We start from the raw sequence: 23,929 nt of genomic DNA on the forward strand, positions 1-23,929 counted from the left end.
TGTGATAGACTCAAGGAGCACAATCTACTTAGCTTAACAAAGAGAAGGTTAAGGGGTGACTTGATCAGTCTGTAAGTATCTACATGCAGAACAAATGTTTAATAATGGGCTCTTCAGTCTAGCAGAGAAAGGCAAAACATGATCTAGCGGCTGGAAGTTAGACTCAGATTTTAAGGCCAGAAGGGACCATCATGATCATCTAGTCTGACCTCCTACACATTACAGGCCACAGAACCTCACTCACCCGCTCCTGTAAAAGGCCCATAACCTCTGGCTGAGTCACTAGCATCCTTAAAACTTGATTTAAAGACTTCAAGTTACAGAGGATCCATCATTTACTCTAGTTTAAACCAGCAAGTGACCCATGATGAAAAGGAAAGTGAAAAAGTCCCAGCATCTCTGCCAGTCTGACCTGGGGGAAAATTCCTTCCCGACCCCAAATATGGCAATCAGACTCTGAGCATGTGGGCAAGACCCACCAGTCAGACACCAGGAAAAAAATTCTCTGTATTAAGTCAGGGCCTTACCGATCTAGAGTCCCATCTCTAGCCATTGGAGATATTTGCCAACAGCAGTCACCGATGGGCCACATCTCATAACTCCATGCAGTCCATAAACTTATGAAACTCCGTTGTAGCAGTTCAGTTTTCTGCCCCTACTGCTTCCCTGGGGAGGCTGTTCCAGAAGTGCACTCCCCTGATGGTTAGAAACCTTTGTCTCATTTCAAGCCTGAACGTGTTGATGGCCAGTTTATACCCATTTGTTCTTGTGTCCAAACTGGCACTTAACTAACTCCTCTCCCTCCTTGGTGTTTATCCCTCTGAGGTATTTATAGACAATCATATCTCTCCTCAGCCTTCGTTTGATTAGGCTAAACAAGCCAAGCTCCTTAAGTTTCCTCTCATAAGGTAGGTGGCTCTATTCATTGGATCATCCTAGTAGCCCTTCTCTGCACCTGTTCCATGCTTAAGAGAGATGAATTCAAACTGGGGGACCAGAATTGCACAAACTATTCCACATGAGGTCTCCCCCGTGCCTTGTATAATGGAAGTAACACTTCCCTATCACTATTGGAAATACCTCGCCTGGTACATCCTAGGACTGCATTCACCTTTTTCATGGCCACATCACATTGGCAGCTCAGGGTCATCCTAGGACGGACAAATACACCCAGGTCTCCCTTTCATCTGATATATCCCCAGCTTTCAGCAAAAAAAAAATCTTGTTGTTAGTCCCTATTAGCATGACCTTGCACTTTGCACTATTACATTTCACCCCATTTCTATTACCTTTTCAAAGTTTTCAAGGTCATCCAGATCTTCTTGTACGACATTTTGGTCCTTCTCCGTATTTACAATCCCTCCCAATTTTGTGTCATCTGAAAATTCTAGTAGCACATGCCCACTTTTTGTGACAAGGTCATTAATAAAAAATGTTGGATAAGACTGATCCCAGGACTGATCCCTGAGGAACTCCACTAGGAACCTCCCTCCAGCCTGACAGTTCACCGTTCCGTGTGACCTGCTGTAGTCTCCCCTTTAACCAGTTCCTTATCCACCTTTCAATGCTCCTTCTAATCCCCATCTTCTCCAATTTAACTCATAATTTCTCATGTGGAACTGTATCAAATGCCTTCCTGACATCAAGGTAGATTATACCTACTGTATTTCCTTTGTTGAAAACATTGGTTATATTCTCAAAGAAAAGATCAGGTTGGTGTGGCATGATCTACCTTTTGTAAAACCATGTTGTATTTTAGCCCAATTACCGTTTACCCCTATGTTCTTAACTACTTTCTCTTTCAAAATTTGTTCCAAGACCTTGCGTACAACTGAGGTCAAACTAACAGGCCTGTAGATCCCTGATCACTTTTTTTCCTTCTTAAAAATAGGTCCTATGTTAGCAATTCTCTGGTCATAGGGTCTGATCTGAGTTTACGGATTCATTGAAAATCCTTGCTATTGGACTTGCAATTGCATGTGCCAATTCCTTTAATATTCTTGGAGAGAGATTATCCGGGCCCCCCGATTTGACCCCATGAAGCAGTCTGAGTTTGCCTTCCACCTCATATATGGTCATTTCTACTTCCATATCCTCATTTCCATTAGCCTCCCTGCCACTGCCCCCAAGCTCCACATTATCTTCACCAAAAACTGAAGCAAAATACTCATTTAGGATTGGGCCAGGCCTACATTGTCTTTAATCTCCAGCCCATCCTCAGTGCTTAGTGGTCCAACTCCTTTCCTTGTTTTTTTAATATATGACTACAGAGCCTTTTGCTACTGGTTTTAATTTCCTTTTCAAGGAATAACTCTGCTTGGCTTTTGGCAGTTTTGCCCCTATACTTTCTGACCTCCAAGAGGTATCTTTCCTTGCTGATCCCTCCCATCTTCCATTCCTTGTAGGCTTTCTGCTTTCTCTTAATAAGCAGTTTGAGAGGTTTGTTCCTCCAGTTTGGTCTGCAACCTTTGCCTACGAATTTTTTCCCCTTGCTTGGGATGCAGGCTTCTGATACTTTAAGCAAAGTTGCAGAAACTAATTCCAAGTCTCCTCCACATTCTGATCCTTGTGTTATTCAGTCCAGTCCAGTCCCCTTCCCCAACACTTTCCCCCAGAGCCATAACGAGACAGTTGTCTATCAAGGGTCATCAGCTGTACAATGAACCCAGTGAAAGGCCAGGACTACACTTTGTGACACAGCAGGGCATGCTTATGGATAAAACTCTAAGCCTTTTCCATGCCATGTGCTGTAAAGCTTGTGTTTGGGACACAGGAAGTACAAGCCACATGGCAAAAGGAATATAAAGGGCAGCTGCATCATCTCCATTTTGTCTTAATTCCAGCTTCTTACCTCTGGAGGAACTTTGCTACACTGAAGCTCTGAACAAAGGACTAAATGACCCATTCAAGCTGTGGATGTGTTTCAGCTGGACTTTCAAGCCAGGAAACTCACCAATACTGCTAAGAACCTCATGTGTAAACTCTGAAGCCTCTGTACGGATCTGATTACTTTATCAACAACTCTCCTCGTTTTCTTTCTTAAGAGCCAACCTAATACTGGCCTGGTAACGTGACTGGCCATTTGGAAATCAGAAGAAAATTTTGTGAAGAGTTTTAAATAACTTCTCACTGTACTGGACCTAGGTGCTGACTGGGAGCCAGAGAATTAGAATGCAATAAAGGGGGCTGTGAGATTTTTTTTTTGCTTTTTGATAACGTGTGAGAGTGAGAGTGTGTGTGTGTGAATGAGAGTGAGTGTGAGAGAGAGTGTGAGTGAGAGTGTGAGTGTGTGAGAGGGAGAGGAGAGTTTACTGCAGTGTTAACCACCAGTCTTTGGGAGAATCTGCTCTCCCTTTTGCAACCTGTCCTGACCTTGGCGTTTTCAGTGAGGGCTGCCCCAGGCACCATAGGTCACAACATCTTAGGCCTCAGAGAACATTTAGTCTTTGAAGCATTTTCATAGATTTGTAGACTGTAAAGCTAGAAGGGACCATTATAGCCATGCCATCTGAGTTCCTGCAGAATCCAGGCCAGAGAACCCCACCTTCATGCATCCAGCCCAACAGCTTGTGGTCGAGCTAGGGCAGATCTTTAGGAAAGAGATGCCTAATCTTAATTTAAAGACTAAGTGACAGAGAATCTACCACATTCCTTTGTAAATTGTGTCAATAGTTAATTGTTCAAATTTTCTACCTTATTTCTAGTCTGAATTTATCTAGCTTCAGCTTCCAGTCGTTGGGTCTCATTATGCTTTTGTCTGCTAGATCAAAGAGCCCTCTGTCAAAAATCTTCGCCCCCTGCACATACTTGTAAACTGGGATCAAACCACTTCTTAACCTTCTCTTTGTTAAAATAAATATTTGAGCTTCTTCAATCTCCCGCTGGGGGGAGGGTTTTCCAGACCTCTAATCATGCTTGAAGCTCTTTTCTGAACCGTTTCCAATTTGTCAACATTCTTTTAAAAGTGTGGAAACAAGAACTGGACACAGTATTATAGGGACACGGGAGCATTGCATCATGACATCTGTTTAAAGGTCAACTGGTCTAAGTCTTCTAAAGTGAACATGCTTAGTCAGATTTCTTTGAAATTTCGTGTGCCTCACAAGGGTACAGGATGGGGTTAGTGACCCAAATGTGGAGACATTTGAACCAGGTGTTCTAGATTTATAAGCCCCCCCAAAAGTCATTTTTTAAAAAGCTCTTCTTTTTGTTCAACTTTATTAATGATCTGGATGATGGGATGGATTGTACAATCAGCAAGTTCGCAGATGACACTAAGCTCGGGGGAGAGGTTGATACACTGGAGGGTAGGGATAGGGTCCAGAGTGACAGACAGACAAATTGGAGGATTGGGCCAAAAGAAATCTGATGAGGTTCAACAAGGACAAGTGCAGAATCCTACACTTAGGACGGAAGAATCCAATGCACCGCTACAGACTAGGGACCGAATGGCTCGGCAGCAGTTCTGCAGAAAAGGACCTAGGGGTTACAGTGGACGAGAAGCTGGATAGGAGTCAACAGTGTGCCCTTGTTGCCAAGAAGGCTAACGGCATTTTGGGCTGTATAAGTAGGAGCATTGCCAGCAGATCGAGGGACGTGATCGTTCCCCTCTACTCGAATGGAATGGAGTGTTCCCCTCTGGAATGGGTTACCTAGGGAGGTGATGGAATCTCCATAGAATCATAGAATATCAGGGTAGGAAGGGACCTCAGGAGGTCATCTAGTCCAACCCCCTCCTCAAAGCAGGACCGATCCCCAATTAAATCATCCCAGCCAGGGCTTTGTCAAGCCTGACCTTAAAAACTTCTAAGGAAGGAGATTCCACCACCTCCCTAGGTAATGCAGTCCAGTGCTTCACCACCCTCGTAGTGAAAAAGTTTTTCCTAATATCCAACCTAAATCTCCCCCACTGCAACTTGAGACCATTACTCCTCGTTCTGTCATCTGCTACCACTGAGAACAGCCGAGCTCCATCCTCTTTGGAACCCCCTTTCAGGTAGTTGAAAGCAGCTATCAAATCCCCCCTCATTCTTCTCTTCCACAGACTAAACAATCCCAGTTACCTCAGCCTTTCCTCATGAGTCATGTGTTCCAGCCCCCTAATCATTTTTGTTGCCCTCCGCTGGACTCTTTCCAATTTTTCCACATCCTTCTTGTAGTGTGGGGCCCAAAACTGGACACAGGACTCCAGATGAGGCCTCACCAGTGTCGAATAGAGGGGAACGATCACGTCCCTCGATCTGCTGGCAGTGCCCCTACTTATACATCCCAAAATGCCATTGGCCTTCTTGCAACAAGGGCACACTGTTGACTCCTATCCAGCTTCTCGGCCACTGTAACCCCTAGGTCCTTTTCTGCAGAACTGCTGCCGAGCCATTCGGTCCCTAGTCTGTAGCGGTGCATGGGATTCTTCCGTCCTAAGTGCAGGACTCTGCACTTGTCCTTGTTGAACCTCATCAGATTTCTTTTGGCCCAATCCTCTAATTTGTCAGGTCCCTCTGTATCCTATCCCTACCCTCCAGCGAATCTCTCTCTCCTCCCAGTTTAGTGTCATCTACAAACTTGCTGAGGGTGCTTTATGAAGATATTGAATAAAACCGGCCCCAGGACCGACCCTTGGGGCACTCTGCTTGATACTGACTGCCAACTAGACATGGAGCCATTGGTCACTACTCGTTGAGCCTGACAATGTAGCCAATTTTCTACCCACCTTATAGTCCATTCATCCAGCCCATACTTCTTTAACTTGCTGACAAGAATACTGTGGGAGACTGTCAAAAGCTTTGCTAAAGTCAAGGAACACCACGTCCACTGCTTTCCCTTCATCCACAGAACCAGTTATCTCGTCACAGAAGGCAATTAGATTAGTCAGGCATGGCTTGCCCTTGGTGAGTCCATGCTGACTATTCCTGATCACTTTCCTCTCGTCTAAGTGCTTCAGAATTGATTCCTTGAGGACATGCTCCATGATTTTTCCAGGGACTGAGGGGAGGCTGACTGGCCTGTAGTTCCCAGGATCCTCCTCCTTCCCTTTTTTTAAAGATGGGCACTACATTAGACTTTTTCCAGTCATCCAGGACTTCCCCCGATCGCCATGAGTTTTCAAAGATAATGGCTCCGCAATCACATCCGCCAGCTCCTTTAGCACTCTTGGATGCAACGCATCCGGCCCCATGGACTTGTGCATGTCCAGCTTTTCTAAATAGTCCCGAACCACTTCTTTCTCCACAGAGGGCTGGTCACCTCCTCCCCATGCTGTGCTGCTCAGTGCAGTAGTCTGGGAGCTGACCTTGTTCGTGAAGACAGAGGCAAAAAAAGCATTGAGTACATTAGCTTTTTCCACATCCTCTGTCACTAGGTTGCCTCCCTCATTCAGTAAGGGGCCCACACTTTCCTTGACTTTTATTCTTGTTGCTAACATACCTGAAGAAACCTTTCTTGTTACTCTTAACATCTCTTGCTAGCTGCAACTCCAGGTGTGATCTGGCCTTCCTGATTTCACTCCTGCATGCCCGAGCAATATTTTTATACTCATCCCTGGTCATTTGTCCAGTCTTCCACTTCTTGTAAGCTTCTTTTTTTGTGTTTAAGATCAGCAAGGATGTCACTGTTAAGCCATTCTGGCTGCCTGCCATATTTACTATTCTTTCTACACATCGGGATGGTTTGCCCCTGTAACGTCAATAAGAATTCTTTAAAATACAGCCAGCTCTCCTGGACTCCTTTCCCCCTCATGTTATTCTCCCAGGGGATCCTGACCATCAGTTCCCTGAGGGAGTCAAAGTCTGCTTTTCTGAGGTCCAGGGTCCGTATTCTGCTGCTTTCCTTTCTTCCTTGTGTCAGGATCCTAAACTTGACCACCTCATGGTTCATGCCTCCCAGGTTCCCATCCACTTTTGCTTCCCCTACTAATTCTTCCCGGTTTGTGAGCAGCAGGTCAAGAACAGCTCTGCCCCTAGTTGGTTCCTCCAGCACTTGCACCAGGAAATTGTCCCCTACACTTTCCAAAAACTTCCTGGATTGTCTGTGCACCGCTGTATTGCTGTCCCAGCAGATATCAGGGTGATTGAAGTCGCCCATGAGACCCAGGGCGTGCGATCTAGTAGCTTGTGCGAGTTGCCGGAAGAAAGCCTCATCCAACTCATCCCCCTGGTCAGGTGGTCTATAGCAGACTCCCACCACGACATCACCCGTGTTGCTCACACTTCTAAACTTAATCCAGAGACTCTCAGGTTTTTCTGCAGTTTCATACCGGCGCTCTGAGCAGTCATACTGCTCCCTTACATACAGTGCTACTCCCCCACCTTTTCTGCCCTGCCTGTCCTTCCTGAACAGTTTATATCCATCCATGACCGTACTCCAGTCATGGGAGTTATCCCACCAAGTCTCTGTTATTCCAATCACATCATAATTCCTTGACTTTGCCAGGACTTCCAGTTCTCCCTGCTTGTTTCCCAGGCTTTGTGCATTTGTGTATAGGCACTTGAGATAACCCGCTGATTGCCCCTCTTTCTCAGTATAAGGCAGGAGCCCTCCCCTCTCACACGCTCCTGCTCATGCTTTAAAGGTTTTTAAGGCCCAGCTTGACAAAGCCCTGGCTGGGATGATTTAGTTGGGGATTGGTCCTGCTTTGAGCAGGGGGTTGGACTAGATGACCTCCTGAGGTCTTTTCCAACCCTGATATTCTAGGATTCTATAGGAGTCTCAGATGATGACCCAGCACATGTTCATTTTAAGAACACTTTCACAGCAGGTTTGACAAAATGCAAAGAAGGTCCCGCGTGAGATTTCTAAAGACAGCTACAGCTCTTGACCCAAGATTTAAGAATCTGAAGTGCCTTCCAAACTCAGAGGGACGAGGTGTGGCGCATGCTTTCAGAAGTCTTAAAAGAGCAATACGCTGATGCAGAAACTACAGAATCCAAACCACCAAAAAAGAAAATCAACCTTCTGCTGGAGGCATCTGTCTCAGATGATGAAAATGAACATGTGTCAATCCGCACTGCTTTGCATCATTATCAAGCAGAACCCATCATGAGCATGGACGCATGTCCCCTGGAATAGTGGTTGAAGCATGAAGGGACATATGAATCTTTAGCGCATCAGGCATGTAAATATCTTGCAACTCCAGCTACAACTGTGCCATGCAAGCGCCTATTCTCACTTTCAGGTGACATTGTAAATAAGAAGCGGGCAGCGTTATCTCCTGCAAATTGTAACCAACGCTGTTTGTCTGAGCGATTGGCTGACCAAAAAGTAGGACTAAGTGGACTTGCAGGTTCTAAAGTTTTACATTGTTTTATTTTTGAATACAGTTTTTTTTGTACATAATTCTACATTTGTAAGTTCAACTTTCATGATAAAGAGATTGCACAACAGTACTAGTATGAGGTGAATTGAAAAATATAATTTGTTTTTACAGTGCAAATTTGTAAACAAAAATATAAAGTGAGCACCGTACACTTTGTATTCTGTGTTGCAATTGAAATTAATACATTTGAAAATGTAGTAAACATCCAAAAATATTTAAATTAAATGGTATTCTATTGTTGTTTAATCACATGATTAATTTGTTTAATTGCTTGACAGCCCTAATTTCTATACAACGTATGTGCCAATTCAGAAAAACTGCAGGGTTTCCATTCCTGCCATTTTATATGCCTCAAAAGCTAAAGTCTTGCACAGTTCCTCTGATTGCTTTGAAAGGTGGCGTACCGCAGGGAGTGCGGGGTAATGTTAGTGATCCAAATCTAGGGTCATTTCACTCAAAGGTAGGGAGGCCATTTGTCCAGTTTAAAGACTGAAAGTTCTAGTTTTGTAGAGCATTGTCCTTGTCTGGTAGGGAGTTAGCACCTGACGCGGCTTTGTCTGGTGAAAATGAGTAGAGAGGAGGAGACTGTGGAAAAAGTTTGATGGCCGCGGGGGCGGTGCTTCCGTACAGAGTGACACAGCAGGGATGGGCCCCTGCCCCATGCTGTTCTGCCATTCACTCTATGCAGCTGAAGCAGCTGCCCTTCCCTCTCATTGGCTACTGGAGGCTGCAAACCAAGCAGCCAGCCACTACTTTGGCAGGGCTAACAGCAGGTTAGACTCTGCTGCAGGGGCTACACTGGCTTGTGCAGTAGCCTGTCAGGGATTGGAAAGCCAGTGAAAATGAGGCTACAGTAATTAAAATCTGAGATGATGATGAGGGACAAGAGTTTTTGCAGGATGTACAGAATCAAAAAGATCAGATTTTAGAAACAGACAGGAAAACACAGCCTGATGTGGGGGCATGGGAGAGGGAAGATTCAAAGACCAGTGGAACTCCTTGCTAGAGGATGTTGTGAAGGCCAAGACACTAACAGGATCAAAAAAGAACTAGATAAGTCCATGGAGGATAGGTCCATCAATGGCGTCCCTAGCCTCTGTTTGCCAGAAGCTCGGAATGGGCGACAGGGGATGGATCACTTGATGATTGCCTGTTCTGTTCATTCCCTCTAGGGCACCTGGCTTTGGCCACTGTCAGAAGACAGGATAATGGGCTAGATGGACCTTTGGTCTGACCCAGTGCGGCCGTTCTTATGACTCACAAGTTAATGGTCTGAGTGACTTATAGGTAAGATGTTTCAACAGTGAAGGAAAATGCAGGAAGGGCTTGAGAGGAATGTTACATTTCAGATCAAGGGAAGACACCTAGGAGGGGCACCAGAGAGGGCGAGGCTGAAGCACAGGGGATGAAAACAGAACGGATGGAGAGAAATCAGAATCAAAAAGGTAACTTTGTGAATCAAAGCCAATGGAAGGGTTTTGGTGGCTGAGGGGGAGGCTGACATGCTGTTCGAACTGAAGATCTCCTAAACTGAGGGCCTGCTATTAAAAACAATGTCGGACTCCAGCAGGAACCCATGTCTGTCTGTCCGTCCCTGGTGTGCACCAAAAAGCTCTGTGAAGAAAATAGTGACAGACAGACAGTGTGCTTAAAGACTCCTCACCCCACACTCCAGAGCCTGCTACACCTGACTCTCCCAGACAGAACAGGGGGCTCCATCATCATTGTATCATGGCCTTGTGTTTATCAAAAACACCAGCAATGTTCATGCTGTACAAATGTGTCGAGGAGAAATGCATACAGTTCACAGCTGACTCGTGGCCTCAATATGCAGCCAACAAGGAAACAAGTCCCTCTCCAGCAGTGCACTGGGGCTAGTCTGAAAATGGAGGGAGAAGCCCTTCTTAGCAGAATCTCCGTGCCTGGAGTCAGCACTTGTGTGGCACCACTGTCTCCGTAGCTAGGCAGGGCAGTGGTGGAAGCTGCACATTACAGAACATGGCGGTGTGCCAGAATAACCCGTTTACCTTAAATGCATATTACTGAGGCCTTTCAAGAGCAGCTGGACTGTCTGGCTCACGTTATGATCACCTCAATGAGCCCCACATGAAGGTTCCTCATTGCAGAAAAGGCAGTGAGTAGCAACATAACCAAAGGACTGGGGAATTCTAGATTTGCTAACATTGGCTACTTCAGTCTCGCTGAACCATGGGAAATCGGAGTCTTGATAAAATCCTGATACTTGGTGGAAAATTAACAATCGGGGTGACTACACTGCTCTACAGATAGACTGTTCCCTCAAACACCGATTCATGATCAGTTCTCTGTTGTGGTGGATAAGGCCAAGATCATCTCGGAGTTGATGTATAGTCACTAAGCTGAAACACAAGACCGTTGAATCCTGACGGGCCAAAAGGACATGAGCTCATTGCTCAAAGTAGGAAAGGAGAGCACCATGCATGCTGCAGCCTGTGTAGGCGTGACGTAGATGTCAGCAATCATGGACAAGGAGATTTGAATCAGCACATTTCTTCTGAAAATCACAAACAGAACTCATGTAGTGCAGCGGCTTCAAGTAACACAGGTTCTCTTCAAAGTTAGTGTGTCACCTCCTCATGACAATAAAGGGTCTGCTGCTGAACTTTGCAAACTGTTCCATGCTGTCATGCAACACCATTCTTACTGAAGCATAAAAGTTAATGCAACTATTTACTAGGACTGGTCTGTGGCTGAAGACATGACTTGCAGAAAAAACAAGGCAAGAGTAGTGAGACCATTTTAACCTCAGATCCAGTTCAGAAGCATTTAGACTATATTAACGCTAATGATCTATAATTCTCTTTGGCCACTGATGCTTCAACTACGGGAGCGAGAATTTTTTTTTCCGTAAGTATTTTATAGGTTTTTTTTTTTAAAAAGAGAGTCAGTACTTTCTCTTGGATTTTTACACTGATAGGACACTGCACAAGACATTGCCACAGAAATATTTGAAAAACTCTAGGCCTTTGACCTCAGTCTGAAGAAGCAGTCAGCACTTGCAGCTGATAATGCCAGTGTAAATTATGGAAAGCAGAACAGCATTTATGTCCAAAGAGGACATTACAGCAGCCAGCTGCTTTGCGCACATTCTTACTAAGACACAGAGAATCTCCATTAAGAGCTCCTCCCCAAGGGATGTCTCTGTCCAAACCACGTGCTCCTCTGCACCTGTCGGCTTTCCCCAGCCCATAGTTTAAAACCTGCTCTGCGACCTTTTTAATGTGAAGTGCCAGCAGCAATCTGGTTCCACTTTGGTTTAGGTGGAGCCCATCCTTCCTGTATAGGCTCCTCCTTTCCCAAAAGTTTCTCCAGTTCCTCATAAGCCTAAACCCCTCCTCCCTACACCATCATCTCATCCATGCATTGAGACCCTACAGTTGTCTGACTGGCCCTGTGCATGGAACTGGGAGCATTTCAGAGAATGCACAAGGTGGTGAAGCTGCGTGGCTTACCCTGGAGAAAGAATGAGACCCCGGGGGGTCTGGCCCACTGACAAGCTCTAGCACCAATCTGTGACACACCCCAACCCCCGTGACCCTAGCTGCGCCAGCGCACCACAATGCCCATGCCCTCAACAGCTCTGCCAGTGGATCCCAGTCCTCCCACGCCCAGCCTTCCTGCTCTTCAAACACAATTTTGCTTTTACATAGTTGCCATTTGCTCTAGGCACTGAGGGGAGTTGGGTCATAGGACTGGGGAGGGGGGAAGTAACGGTAATAGAAACATTTGTACACAAGGGAGTGAAGACCTCAGGGAGATGCATTCCCTGCTTGCAGCTGGAGGCGGGAACACTTTGAATGGGTCAGACGAATGGCTGAGGAGGGGGGCTGAAACAAGGCTGGTGGGGCCCAGCTGATGTATGTATTTGTGAGGGCAGCAGCAGCTGACTCAGCATGCTAATTGCAGGACATGATATGTACAACTGTCTAAACAGGACTATTAACTGCTAACAACAGCATATCTTTTCCTGTTAAAAATTCAATGGCAAAAAACTCTGAACGCAGAATGACGGTTGCTTGGTGGTATGTCGTCCCCTGCAGAATACTAAGCTGAGCTACCACAGACCCCTCTGAAAACCAGAAAATGCAGAGTTTGCCCATGCAGCAGTGCCACAATGCACCCCATTGACTAATAACCCCACAGCTGCTGAAATGTACAAGCTCTTCGCCTCCTTTTACAACCCCTTCATTCTCAGCCACAGGATTCCCTTGAACACTATTAAGGGACGAAATGTGGGGGCAGGGGAAGGCTTCCTGTGCCACTTCGAGCTGACAGTGGCCAATGGGAATTATTTGGATACCCTCTGTCACGGATGTGTGAGAATCCATGATTCACAGGTCTGGTGTTCTCTCTGAGGTTCTGTAATTGTTCCAGAGAGGACCCCTTTAGAGTGTGAACCCCCTGAGAGTCCCACTCTCTTGCTGGGGTAAGCCCCTTGGCTTCACCATTGTTTTTGGCCGTAAAATCCAGTAATGTTGTCACTCATGCCACATGGGATACATGAAGATAGGGGACTGAACCTGCCCAAAGCTGCAGAGCCAGTCACGGAGCCAGGACTAGAACTCAGGGGTTGCAAACGCTAAACCTCAGGCTACAGGTCACAGCACTGACAGGAGTCTGAGGGGCGTCACGCCCCAGAAAGACTTTGGATTATTTGGGGTGATATCTGGGGGCATAACGAGGAACAGGTGGAGTTAAGGGGAAATTCAGCTGGAGCAGCAGCAGCAAGGTGTCAGGCTGAGGATTGGTCTTCCGGCCGGGAAGGGAGCCCTGCTGCTGGGGATAAGTACCCCTGGCAAAGTGATGGCTCTGGCTGGGGACAAAGACCAGATGGGACTTTTCCATCTCTACCCACTATGCCTCTGGGGGTCCTGTCACTTACGCTGCCCCATCTGTGCTTCAGGCACACGCTCCCGGATGATCCGACAGGCGTCGTACACCATGGTGGAGGGCTCAAACTGCATGGTCTTCACCACATTGCCAATGCTGATCTTCAGCGATAGGGCAACCATGGTGGCGGCTGGACGGTCCCTGCTCCTGTTTCACCTGCCAAAAGAAAGTCACAGCCAAATCAGTTCCCATTACAGCTACCCAGACCAATGCCAGCCCTCACAATGGTTCTAGGGACTGCCCCCCTGCCTCCCAGCACTGCCTCCCTCGGGAACCAGCTACAGGAGGCTATAATCCTACAGGCTCATGGAGAAGAGCTCTTTCACAGTGCACAGACCCCTGCAGGGCCAGGGTGCAGTAAACAAAGGATCACCTACTTTTCCCTTCCCCCTCCTGGGGTGACCCTTTGATTCCTGTCCTCGGGGGAATGGCTCCCCAACTACAGGCAATGGTTGTGCCCTTCATTTAAGAGCCCGTGGAAAGGGGTTGCTTTTTCCCTCCAGGGGCAGAGGGTCCTGTGAGCTGCTCACACCCAAAGAGATTCTCTCTAGGACCCAGCTGGCAGCCTGGGTAAGGGATCCAGCCCTTCTCCAATTCACGCCAGGGCCCAGAGAGCCCTGCCCCTGTACACCTTGGTGGGGTGGGGCAGCAGGGCTGCAGCTCATCATGCTCAGAAGGTCCTTCACAACCATAAGGACCGAATGGTTTTAGCAGAAGCCCCGAATCTGCAGCAGTACCAAAGGGCAGCTTTGCCAAAGCTATTGGGGGCCATCTGTCCTGGTCAGGATCATCACCTCCACCGTACAGACGGAAGCACAGAGTCCAAGGAAAGGGAAGGAACTTGCCCGCAAGGTCACCAAGCGAGCCATGGACAATGACTGTCACTTCTGTGCGGGGAAGGAGAATGACTGTAGTGTTTACTCGGTAGCGACACTGTCATCCTGAAGGAAGCGATTGCACAGGGAGTACAGGCTGATAGGATGGGGAGGGTGAGAGGGAACGAATTATAAATAAAAGCTGCCATGACACAGAAACCACAAGAGGAAAACCGAGCTCAAACCATGAGCCAGCAGGGCCCTGCCTTCCTTCTCAGGGGTTTCTCAAAGGTCTCCCCATGACACCCACCTGTGCTAAGGAGTCACCAACAAGAGGTGTTGTGGCCTCACACCCATTCCCTGGAGCACGTGCAGCATGCAGCCACATCTCCCAGAAAGGGGGGACCCGGAGAGAGAGAAAACCCTGTCTGCTCAGAGATGGGATGGGAGGGAAGGGAGTGATAAGAGAGCTGGTGAACAGGGCGCCCTATCTACCTTCTCTGCTAACATGGGAACAAGGGGTCAGTCACCAAAACTAAACAGAGGTGAATTTAAAACTGAGCAAGGAAAATTATTTTTATATAGTGTATAGTTTACCTGTGGAACTCTCTGCCACAAAAGCTCATTGAGCCAAGAGAACGAGAACAGTCAGTTACATTCAATAGGATCAAAATAACGAGCTGCAACTCCTCCTAACTCAAGGCATGAGGCACCCCTAATGGCTGGGTTAGAGGGACACTTCCCCACATGCTGTATTATTGCACAGTTGTTCCAATCCAGCCCTGGGGGGAAGGGATGGGATACAGCGACCTTCCCCTCTAAGGCACTGGTCTGACCCCTCTCAGAGCAGCCAGCAGCTTGGCATGAGAGCTAGAGGCAGCACCCAGCAGTGGGGAAAGCCAAGGAGTTAAGGAATTCACGGTTGCAAGTCTCCGAGCCAGAGGAGAGCTGCCAATGGCAACATGAGAGTTAGAAAAGGGGGAACATCTTGGGTGTGAAAAGGAAGCACAGATACCTCAGGTCTCCCCCCCCCCACACACACACCGTTCCCCTAACACACACATCCAGATCCTGGGAGCTACCCCCAAACCCCCCCCCCCCCAAAATCCTGGGGAGACGCCCAGTGCTCCTGCCTCTGCCGCAGGACATCGCACAGGGTTCAGCTACATTGTGTGTGTTGACATGGACGCTACCTCCTCCTTCCCTGTCCATCGTGACCATGTTAACTTCCTCACAGGCCAGGCACTTCCCCAGAGGCAGCAGCTGCCCGGAGGCAGACTCCCTCCTGAGGCTCAGCCCAGGCCATGGGGCTCACCCAGCTAACTCCGCTCCATTAGAAGGGTCTGTGTTTCTCCCTGCCAGGGAGGGGAATCAGACCCAGGCGCTGTATTCAGGGGGGGGGGGGGGGAGGGAGTGAGCGAGCAGGCAGCCAGGGGCAGCGGTATGGTGGGCGGGGCGGGAGGACACACAGGGGCTGTGAGAGCGACGAGGGAGCAGCAAGGGAGCAGGCGGGTCAGAGAGCGTGTGAGGGGCTGAAGGGAGGGCGATCTGGGCCTGGCTTGGGGCAGGAAGGGCAGCCCAGCCAGGCCCCACCTCCAGCAGATGCAGACCCAGTGACTATATCGTTCATGGGGGGCAGACGAGACGGGAATGAAGTACTCTGGGGATTCCATAGGCTGTCCCAGAAGCTATGGGGCCATACAGAGGTACTCAACCTGCAGGAGCCATCAGGGCAGAAAGGTAACTCCCTCAAGAGCCTCCCCCGCTGGTGATGAAAAAGCCCTGTGGCTAAACTACCCTCTCCAGCCAGAGACCCCACCAGGGTGACCATCATTAGAGGCTGCTGGGAGATGCAACACTGGGTGCAAGCCTCTACCCATCATGGGAAGAGGGGTGTCAACCAGTGTCACTGAGCCAGGCTCTGTCCTAGACTTGAGGCCTCTAGACCCTGCCAGGGCTGCTTCACCCCCACTTCCTTAGTGGGGAGCTTGAGCACAAATTGTGAGCTCAGCCCCAGAGACCTCTCCCAGCCGCCACACAGGGTGTCAAGCTCACCAGGCCCCAACCAGCCAGAAAGAGGTAGGGAAGACAGAGCTGCCCCCCAGGGCAGCCGCTGGCCGGACTACAGCACCCTCTTACTCCCAAGCCGCTGGGGGAGCTAAGCTCCTCCGCAGGGCAGAGCCCCAGGCCTCAGCAGCACCCCTCACCTCTGGAGAGTGGGAGTCAGGGAGGTTTTTCAAGGCATGCAGCTGGTGATAGTAAAACATGCTGACACCACTCCCGCGACACACCAGTGTACCTGCCACCCTCAGTAACCCGCAGACCTAGGAGTCCGCATCCCACCCTGCTCACCTCTCCTTAGCCGCAGTCAGGCTCGCCCGCCCTAGCTGCAAGGAGCTCGCTGAATCAGTGTGGAGGAAGCTGCAGGCCCCGTGGTTTGCGAGCAGCCTGCACAGGCACTGAGCAGTGTCAACCGCCTGCAAACAAACCCTACCCCCCTCCACTCTGATATGAAGCTGCTGATTTCCTGCCACAAGCAGATGTTGAATTCTGGGTAAGTTCCAGCTCTTCTGAGAGCGACATACTCCCTGCAAGCAACCGTCTGCATTAGCAGGTGAGAGGAGCTGCGGCTCAAACCTCCCACACTGGGGGTTTATTGAGGGCCAGACAGTGGGAATGAGGTGAAACATGGTACCCTGCCCACAAACAGCACCCTGCAGCCACCCAGGGCACATTTGCTCACAGGGAGGTGGGTCTCCCTCCTGCAGACATGAACACCTGGTTCCGCCTGACGGCTGATGGTTTAACACACAACAGTGAAAGGTATTCTAGGGTATTAAATGACTGCCCATCATAGTACCTGAGCACTGGCCCCTGCAGACACAGCCACGACCCTGCCCCAAAGAGCTCACGGCACAAAGGAGGGGATGGGGCAGATCGACGGCTCTGCAAAGGCTTTGCGCAGGAACTCCACTCTGCCCAGCCGAGTACGTACTGAGACAAAAGCCAAGTGGTCACTGTGCTGCTACAGTGCAGGTGTCAAAGGCGCAGCATGCCAGGGCCAGGGCCATCGTGGGAACCATAACAGTGGCATTTCCTGACTTCTGCCCAGCTCGGGTCTCATCTTCCTTCACCAAATGGGAGGCGTGGGGGGATGGGGGGACCCAGTGCCCATGCTCAGATACACCGGTATGATCACTGTGCGTGCTGCACCCATCCAGCCTGAGCTGATCTCCACAGCAAGGGGCGCTCAGTCCCCAAGGCAGCGAAGGCAGCATCCGGGAGAAGTCTGCGAGCAGGGACTGTGTCCCTGTGTACGTGCAGCGTCTAGCACAATGGGACACTGGGCACTACAGCAACTGTAGCGAACAGGACTGAGAACAGATCTCCGAGCCACACCGACAGCACCTTGTACTCACAACAGCTCGGCAGCACCCCCTCTCGCCCCAAGGGGCACTCTGCCATATGCAGAGCTCACTCTCCCCACCTCTGGTGTGGGACGCAACAGACGCAGCCGGAAAACCTCTCTCATCGGGGCACCGGGGGAGGGGATGGATAAACCAATTCTGCAGAGTTCAGGATTTCATGAAAGTTTGTTTCTAGCTTTCCAGTGTGACTTTGCTACGGGTCAGGGCTGTGAGGCCACAGGCAGGCAGCTCTGCATCTCAGAGCTTCCTAACAGCTGAGAGGGTTTGGTTTCTCAGCTACTGTGGTGGCAGTGACCCTGCCACCCCAAGTTCCAGGGCTACCAGGGAGCTCTCAGCAGTGCTGGAGTTATTCAGAGGGGAAACCCAGCCAAAAGGCAGCGGGGCTGAGTAGCAGAGCTGCCATCGGGAGGCAGGGGGTAGAATCTTTCTTCTCCCTGCAGCAAGAGTATGACAAAGGAGCTTTAAATGCTCCAGGCCCCAGCTAGCCAGAGGCGGACTTGGATAGTGGAGCCCTCTGAGGAATGGCAAGACGGTGCTCGATAGGATCCTCATGCCTTGTCTGCAGGAACAGCCTAAGAGAACACAGTCCCCAGCATGCAACGCTTCCTTGGAGTCCCAGATGCAGGACACGTTGCACACTGGGACTTGTAGTCTCCATGGAAGTGGTCCCCAAACATTTGAGGGTCACACCCCTCCTTACCCCTGTCTGCCACCCCCGGGAGCCAGGGCCAGGGCTACGGGCTCAGGGGGTGGGGGGAAGAGGGACACAGACAGAGGTAAGGGGGCCACAGCTGGGGCTGCAGCTGGAGGGAGTCTGGGGCCGTGAGCAGAACTGCACTGAGGCTGGGGACGGGGCCAGGCTGGGAGCTGGAGATGCAGCTGGGGGAAGGGAGGGGCTGGGTGGCACTCCCTCTCCACCCCCCTATGGGGGCTGGCCTGGGCCCCGCCACACACCCCTAGAGGGGCGCGTCCCACAGTTTGGGGACCTCTGCTCCATGGTTGTGCAGCTATTACAGTCAAGGGCAGCTGCCAGAAGCTTCCTTGCACACAAATTACGTGTAGTTCTGGGCTCCGGGAGAGTTGGCCGTACTGGGCAGAATCAACCAGGGGCTGCATGGGGGAAATGCTGCATTTCTGGTGTCCTGGGCACGTGGGGCCCATAAGATACCCACCCACCCTCTGCCCACAACCAGGAAACTCAGGAGCATGAAAAACTCTAGAAACTCCCTGACAATAGATTTCTATATCCCACATACTTCAGCACACAACTTCCAGTCCCTACCACATCATCCACTGCTCCCTCAGAGAGCCACCCAGCCACAGTCCTATTGCAATTCCCAGCCAGCCTGCCCTGCCGCCCACTGAGTTGCACAGCCTCCTGTAATCCCCCAGCCCTGCTGTAAGCCTGACCCCCAGCCTTCCCTCCCTCTGCCCCGAGCTGCACAGCCCCCCTGTAATCCCACAGCCACGATGTAAATCCCTCACCCTCAGCCTTCCCTCCCTCTGCCCTGAGCTGCACAACCCCCTGTAACCAAATCTCTCTATTCCTCAGCAGAAGGAGAGCGCCTTTTTAGCCACACTCCAAAGAGCAGTACAGGCCCTTTGGTGCAAACACTGCTCTCGCCCCCAGACAGCAGTGCTGTCAGTCTCAGGCAGGTTTGGTTATTTATTCGCAAATCCCCTTCCCAAGTGGCACCTTGCTCAGGGGGAGTGGTCTGTTGTGCATGAATGCTGAGCGGAGCAGACTCCAGACAAGTCTACGCTGCAATCGGAGATGTGACTGCACCACGTGTAGACAGACCTGAGCTAAAGCAGTGAAGCCGCAGCAGGCCAGGCCCACTGTGGGCTAGCTGCCCAAGTACGTACCCAGAGCCCTGGGTGGCCTTGTACAGCCCGCACCTGAGCCCGTGCTGCCACAGCAAGGCGGGCACAGCCCAGAGAACAGTGGGACTCTCTGCACATGGGAGTAATGGATACTGCTGCCTCTCATCCCACCTGCTGGTGTACTACTGGGTGGGGCACAGACAAAACCACACAGCAAGTGACACAGGACAGGAAGTAAAGGAGAACCCTGTATCCAAATCAGACTTCCATGGGGATTTGGGGAGACAAAATGGAATCACACCAGCTGGGATCAGACCAGGACGTTTGGGGTAGTGATTCCTATTCCCAGGGCAAGACCGCGAGATCTGGACCGGGACTTCAGCCAGCTCCTCCAGCAGAAGCCTATCTGGTGCTGTACCAACTACACCCACACCACTCCTTGCGACACCTGATCTGAGCTGCTGGTCTCCCTTCTAGATACTGGCATGCGCTCACCTGCTTAGCTTAAATGGCAGGGCACTAACCCTAGTGACGCTCCGACACCCCTGCAGAGAGCAGCGGCCTCCTCCCACTCCTCACACAGGTATCCCTAGCTAACCCAGTTCCCAGGAGAGCAGACAGAGCCTTTTGGGCCGCGATGCACAGGGGGAACGTGCCCCGCGTTACTGCTCACACTTATAGTCAAAGATCAGCTCAAACCATTGTAAGCCATGTCTCATCAAAGAGCGATGAGGAAAAGTCATGCCTGACCCTGGGGGAAGGAGGACAGCCCTGCACTATGGAGCTTCCTGCCACCAGGTCAGGGATGGGCACTGCTGACAAATGGAGCCAGGGAATCAAACCCCAAACGCAGTATAGCCCCATCTCCACAGGTCATACCTGCCCTAACAGACACCCGACGGTCCATGGGTAAGCTTTGGTAACGCTGCCCAGTCCGTCAGTCTCAGAGGTGAATGCTCTACATTTGGTCAGTGAGCCCCACCCTCTGGAGAACCAGGTCTCCTCCCAGACTCAATCTCAGACTTGTAAGGGACCCCACCATGTCCAAGGAGCACTGGTGCTTCTAACAGTCATTTGACAGGCTGCCTCTGAGAAACAAGCACAAAGCAAGTTGCCGAGCACCATTTGCTGACTGGCAAGGAGCAGCCAGAGGCAGAACCTGCCCCAGTCTGGAGCAACAGGAGTCTCAGAGCTTGAAAGAGAAAATAAAAAGAGCAATGTCACTTCCAATTTATACCATGTCCAACGTGCTGCAGTGAGCCTGAATCCTGCAAAAACAGCACAAAGCCAGCACCCAGCACCTCTGCTGGGACCGGATGGAACACAGGGCCCCTCTTTCCTCCCTCCCCAGTTAGTTACTAGGTGTAAGCCCTGGCCCTGCTTTCTTCCACAGAGGCGCCTGCACGAGTCACTCCTGCTGTGACCTCCACAAGAAGTCAGCCAGCCAGCCAGCCAGCCAACACCCCATTAAAATCATCAGTTTAACCACCGTACTATGTATTCTGTATGCTAGGAAAGCATCCAGACGTGCCCATGGTGCTGGGCGCTACACAGACTCACAGTAAGAGACTGTCCCTGCCCCCACAGAGCTCACAAGCCACTGAAGAGACCAGACAGAGGAAACAGTGGCACGGCCAGGGGCTGGTCTCCGCCCCAGACCCCACAGTAGGAAAGCTGGAAAGAGAGCCCAAGTCTCCTCATTTCCAGGCCAATGCCCCTCCCACTGGACCATGCTGCCTTTTAAGAACCATCACCGTCCCCAGTGCTCACTATGCTCGTGTAGGACTCCACTCCCTTTACTCTCATCCTTGCCCTGTTTGTCACACCCATTTGTATTGTCTTTCTGTTTAGACAGGTTTCAGAGTAGCAGCTGTGTTAGTCTGTATTCGCAAAAAGAAAAGGAGTATGCTGAATCATAGAATATCAGGGTTGGAAGGGACCTCAGGAGGTCATCTAGTCCAACCCCCTCTCAAAGCAGGACCAATCCCCAATTTTTGCCCCAGATCCCTAAATGGCCCCCTCAAGGATTGAACTCACAACGCTGGGTTTAGCAGGCCAATGCTCAAACCACTGAACTGTGGCACCTTAGAGACTAACCAATTTATTAAATTTACTAAATTGGTTAGTCTCTAAGGTGCCACAAGTACTCCTTTTCTTTCTGTTTAGACAGAGCTCCCTGGATGCACAGCACCTGGAACGACTGGGCCTGATCCTGATCAAGGCCTCTGGCTGCTGCTAGATACAAACCCTGCCAGTGAGCAGAGCTGCAGCTCCGCATTTCACCCTCTCCGTAGCCCTTGCTGACGTCACCCAGAAAGCCAAAGAGAACAGGAGTGAGTCCAATGGCCTGCAGGCCTTAGAGACGTGACCCTCTGTGTTCCTGCTCAAGCCTCCTCCTGATCCTCCCTGACAGGCATGTGTGAACCCGCAGCTGGTGTTTCAGTGTCAGATGCTCTTGCACCCCAGTCCCACAGGCCAGGTATTGCCTCTGTTGAAGAAGCGCTGCCCGGGACCCAAGGTCTCTGGGGCTGCAGCAAGGTGCCGCTCCCTCTGTCCCCACCCACTCTCCTGTCTTGCCTAAAACCAATGAAGCTACATGCAAAATACTGCTGTTAACTTCGCACTAACAGTGAAGCTGGGAATGGCAAAAACAAAGGTTGCCACAGCAATGATCAGCTCCCAGGCACCGGGCCTGGAGCTTCTGACATCCCTGGTCAGAACCGTGCTGGGAGATGTTACACCAGTCTGGCTACCCCAAGCAGCGGCATCTGGTCTAACCACCGCCCCACAGAAAGGTCCCTCCTCTCCTAACAGGGCCATGGCATGGATAGGAGCTCAGAGAAAACCTAACAGGAAGAGATTAAAAACCCATCCCAGGCACCCTGGCCCCCAGCTTGTCACAGCAACACCCAGCCCCACAGCAAGGAGCCCCGTATCAGTAACTCACGCTATAATATATGGGGCGGAAGACACCCTGGCTTACCCTCTGTGCCATGGAGGATGGGCTGCGTGCTTCGAGGCCCAGTCACTGCCCCAGGCCAGGCCCTCGAAGTCCCAAATGTTCATTTCGCTCCTGGGAGCGGAATCCTGGCCAGATAGGACCAAGGCCTGCAAGCCCCAGGGCAACAGCAACGAAATGCCCCTGCCCAGAGCGAGCCCCAGAGGGGAGGAGTAGAATCTGGGCCAAACACCAGCTGGCACTGACTGGGCAGTAAAGTCAGGAACAGCCCGAGCAGAGAGGAGGAAGGTGAGGGGGGCCAGGCAGAGAGGGGGCTAAGGCTGGGGAGGGTTAGGATTAGGGTCTGGAGCAGCAGATCACACTCCCCCATATGATCATGGTCAGAGGATTCCTTTCCGCTTTGGTTTCCAGGGGACCCCCATAGCTGAGAGACACCCCCAGTGGTGGGGCTCTGAGCAGCTCTCTCCTCTCCTGCCCTCCCACATGGAGCCATTCCAGCTGCATTCCTGAGCACTGCAGTAATGTTTCTGGGACAGCCTTGCTCGGAGGCCCAGGGCTCCCCATGGCTCTGCATTGGCTCGCAGCAGGTCTGACGAGGCAGGAACCCTAGTCCAGAGAAATGTCAGCCGGGAGGGGGAGAGAAATACACAGGGAGTGTGCGCACGCATCCCTTCCCAAACCACAAACTCCGCCAGCCCTCCACACACCCTGCTGCAGCATCTCCCCCACCACAGCACTCCCCCATACCCCTCCCCACACCCCCTGCAGCACTCCTCCCAAACCCCTCCCCACACCCACACCCACCCTGCAGCACTCCTCCCAAACCCCTCCCCACACCCCGCAGCTTCTCCCCCCACTGCAGCACTCCCCCAAAACCCCTCCCCACACCACCCCCACCCTGCAGCTTCTCCCCCCACCACAGCACTCTCATACCCCTCCCCACAACCAGGGCCAGCTCCAGGCACCAGTGAACCAAGCAGGTGCCTGGGGCGGCCATTATAAAGGGGTGGCAGGACGGCAGGCTCTGGAGCAGCAATCCATCCTCGGAGGCGGTGGCAGGAATTCGGCAGCCGCTCCATCACAGTGCGTTTCACGCTCGGCGGCAATTCGGCAGTGGGGACGCGACTCTTCTGTGGTCGCACCATCACTCCGCCTCCCCGTTCAGTGGCAAGGTTTGTTTGTTTTTTTGGCTGCTTGGGGCAGCAAAAACACTGGAGCCAGCCCTGCCCACAACCACACATACCCTGTAGCATCTCCCCCAAACCCCTCCCCACAACCACACAACCTGCTGCAGGATCTCCCATCACCACAGCACTCACTCTTACCCCTCCCCACACCCCCACATATCCTGTAGCACTCCTCCCAAACCCCTTCCCACATCCCATGGCACCCCCACAACCACACAAACCCTATTGCAGCATCTCCCCCCACTGCAGGACTCACCCATACTCCTCCCCACACCCCATAGCACCCCCTCAGCGCAGCACTCAGACATACCTCCTCACACCCCACAGCACTCCTCCCAAACCCCTTCCCACACCCCATAGCACACACCCTGCATCATCTCCCCCCACCGCTGCATTCCTCCCAAACCCCTCGCCACACCCCATAGGACTCCCACAACCACACACACCCTGCATCATCTCCCCCCACGGCAGCACTC

The 23,929-nt window shown here is 51.1% G+C and overlaps 1 protein-coding gene across 9 annotated transcripts in view; it reads right to left on the minus strand.

Annotated features, from left to right (window-relative positions):
* Positions 1 to 23,929, minus strand: part of TLN1 (talin 1) — a 135,518-nt gene that overhangs the window by 75,652 nt on the left and 35,937 nt on the right. For 6 of the 9 annotated variants that reach the window (XM_043546344.1, XM_043546343.1, XM_037901771.2 and 3 more), the window contains exon 2: positions 13,233 to 13,396. In XM_043546344.1, the coding sequence (XP_043402279.1) occupies positions 13,233 to 13,362 (130 nt within the window). In that variant the 5' untranslated portion in view covers positions 13,363 to 13,396. Of the gene's footprint in view, positions 1 to 13,232; positions 13,397 to 13,977; positions 14,002 to 16,407; positions 16,564 to 23,929 lie in introns of those variants that run through there. The other 3 variants (XM_043546345.1, XM_043546340.1, XM_043546342.1) reach the window with 3 other exon arrangements.

Source organism: Chelonia mydas, chromosome 5 (genome assembly GCF_015237465.2).
Source record: "Chelonia mydas isolate rCheMyd1 chromosome 5, rCheMyd1.pri.v2, whole genome shotgun sequence".
Lineage (NCBI taxonomy): Eukaryota > Metazoa > Chordata > Testudines > Cheloniidae > Chelonia > Chelonia mydas.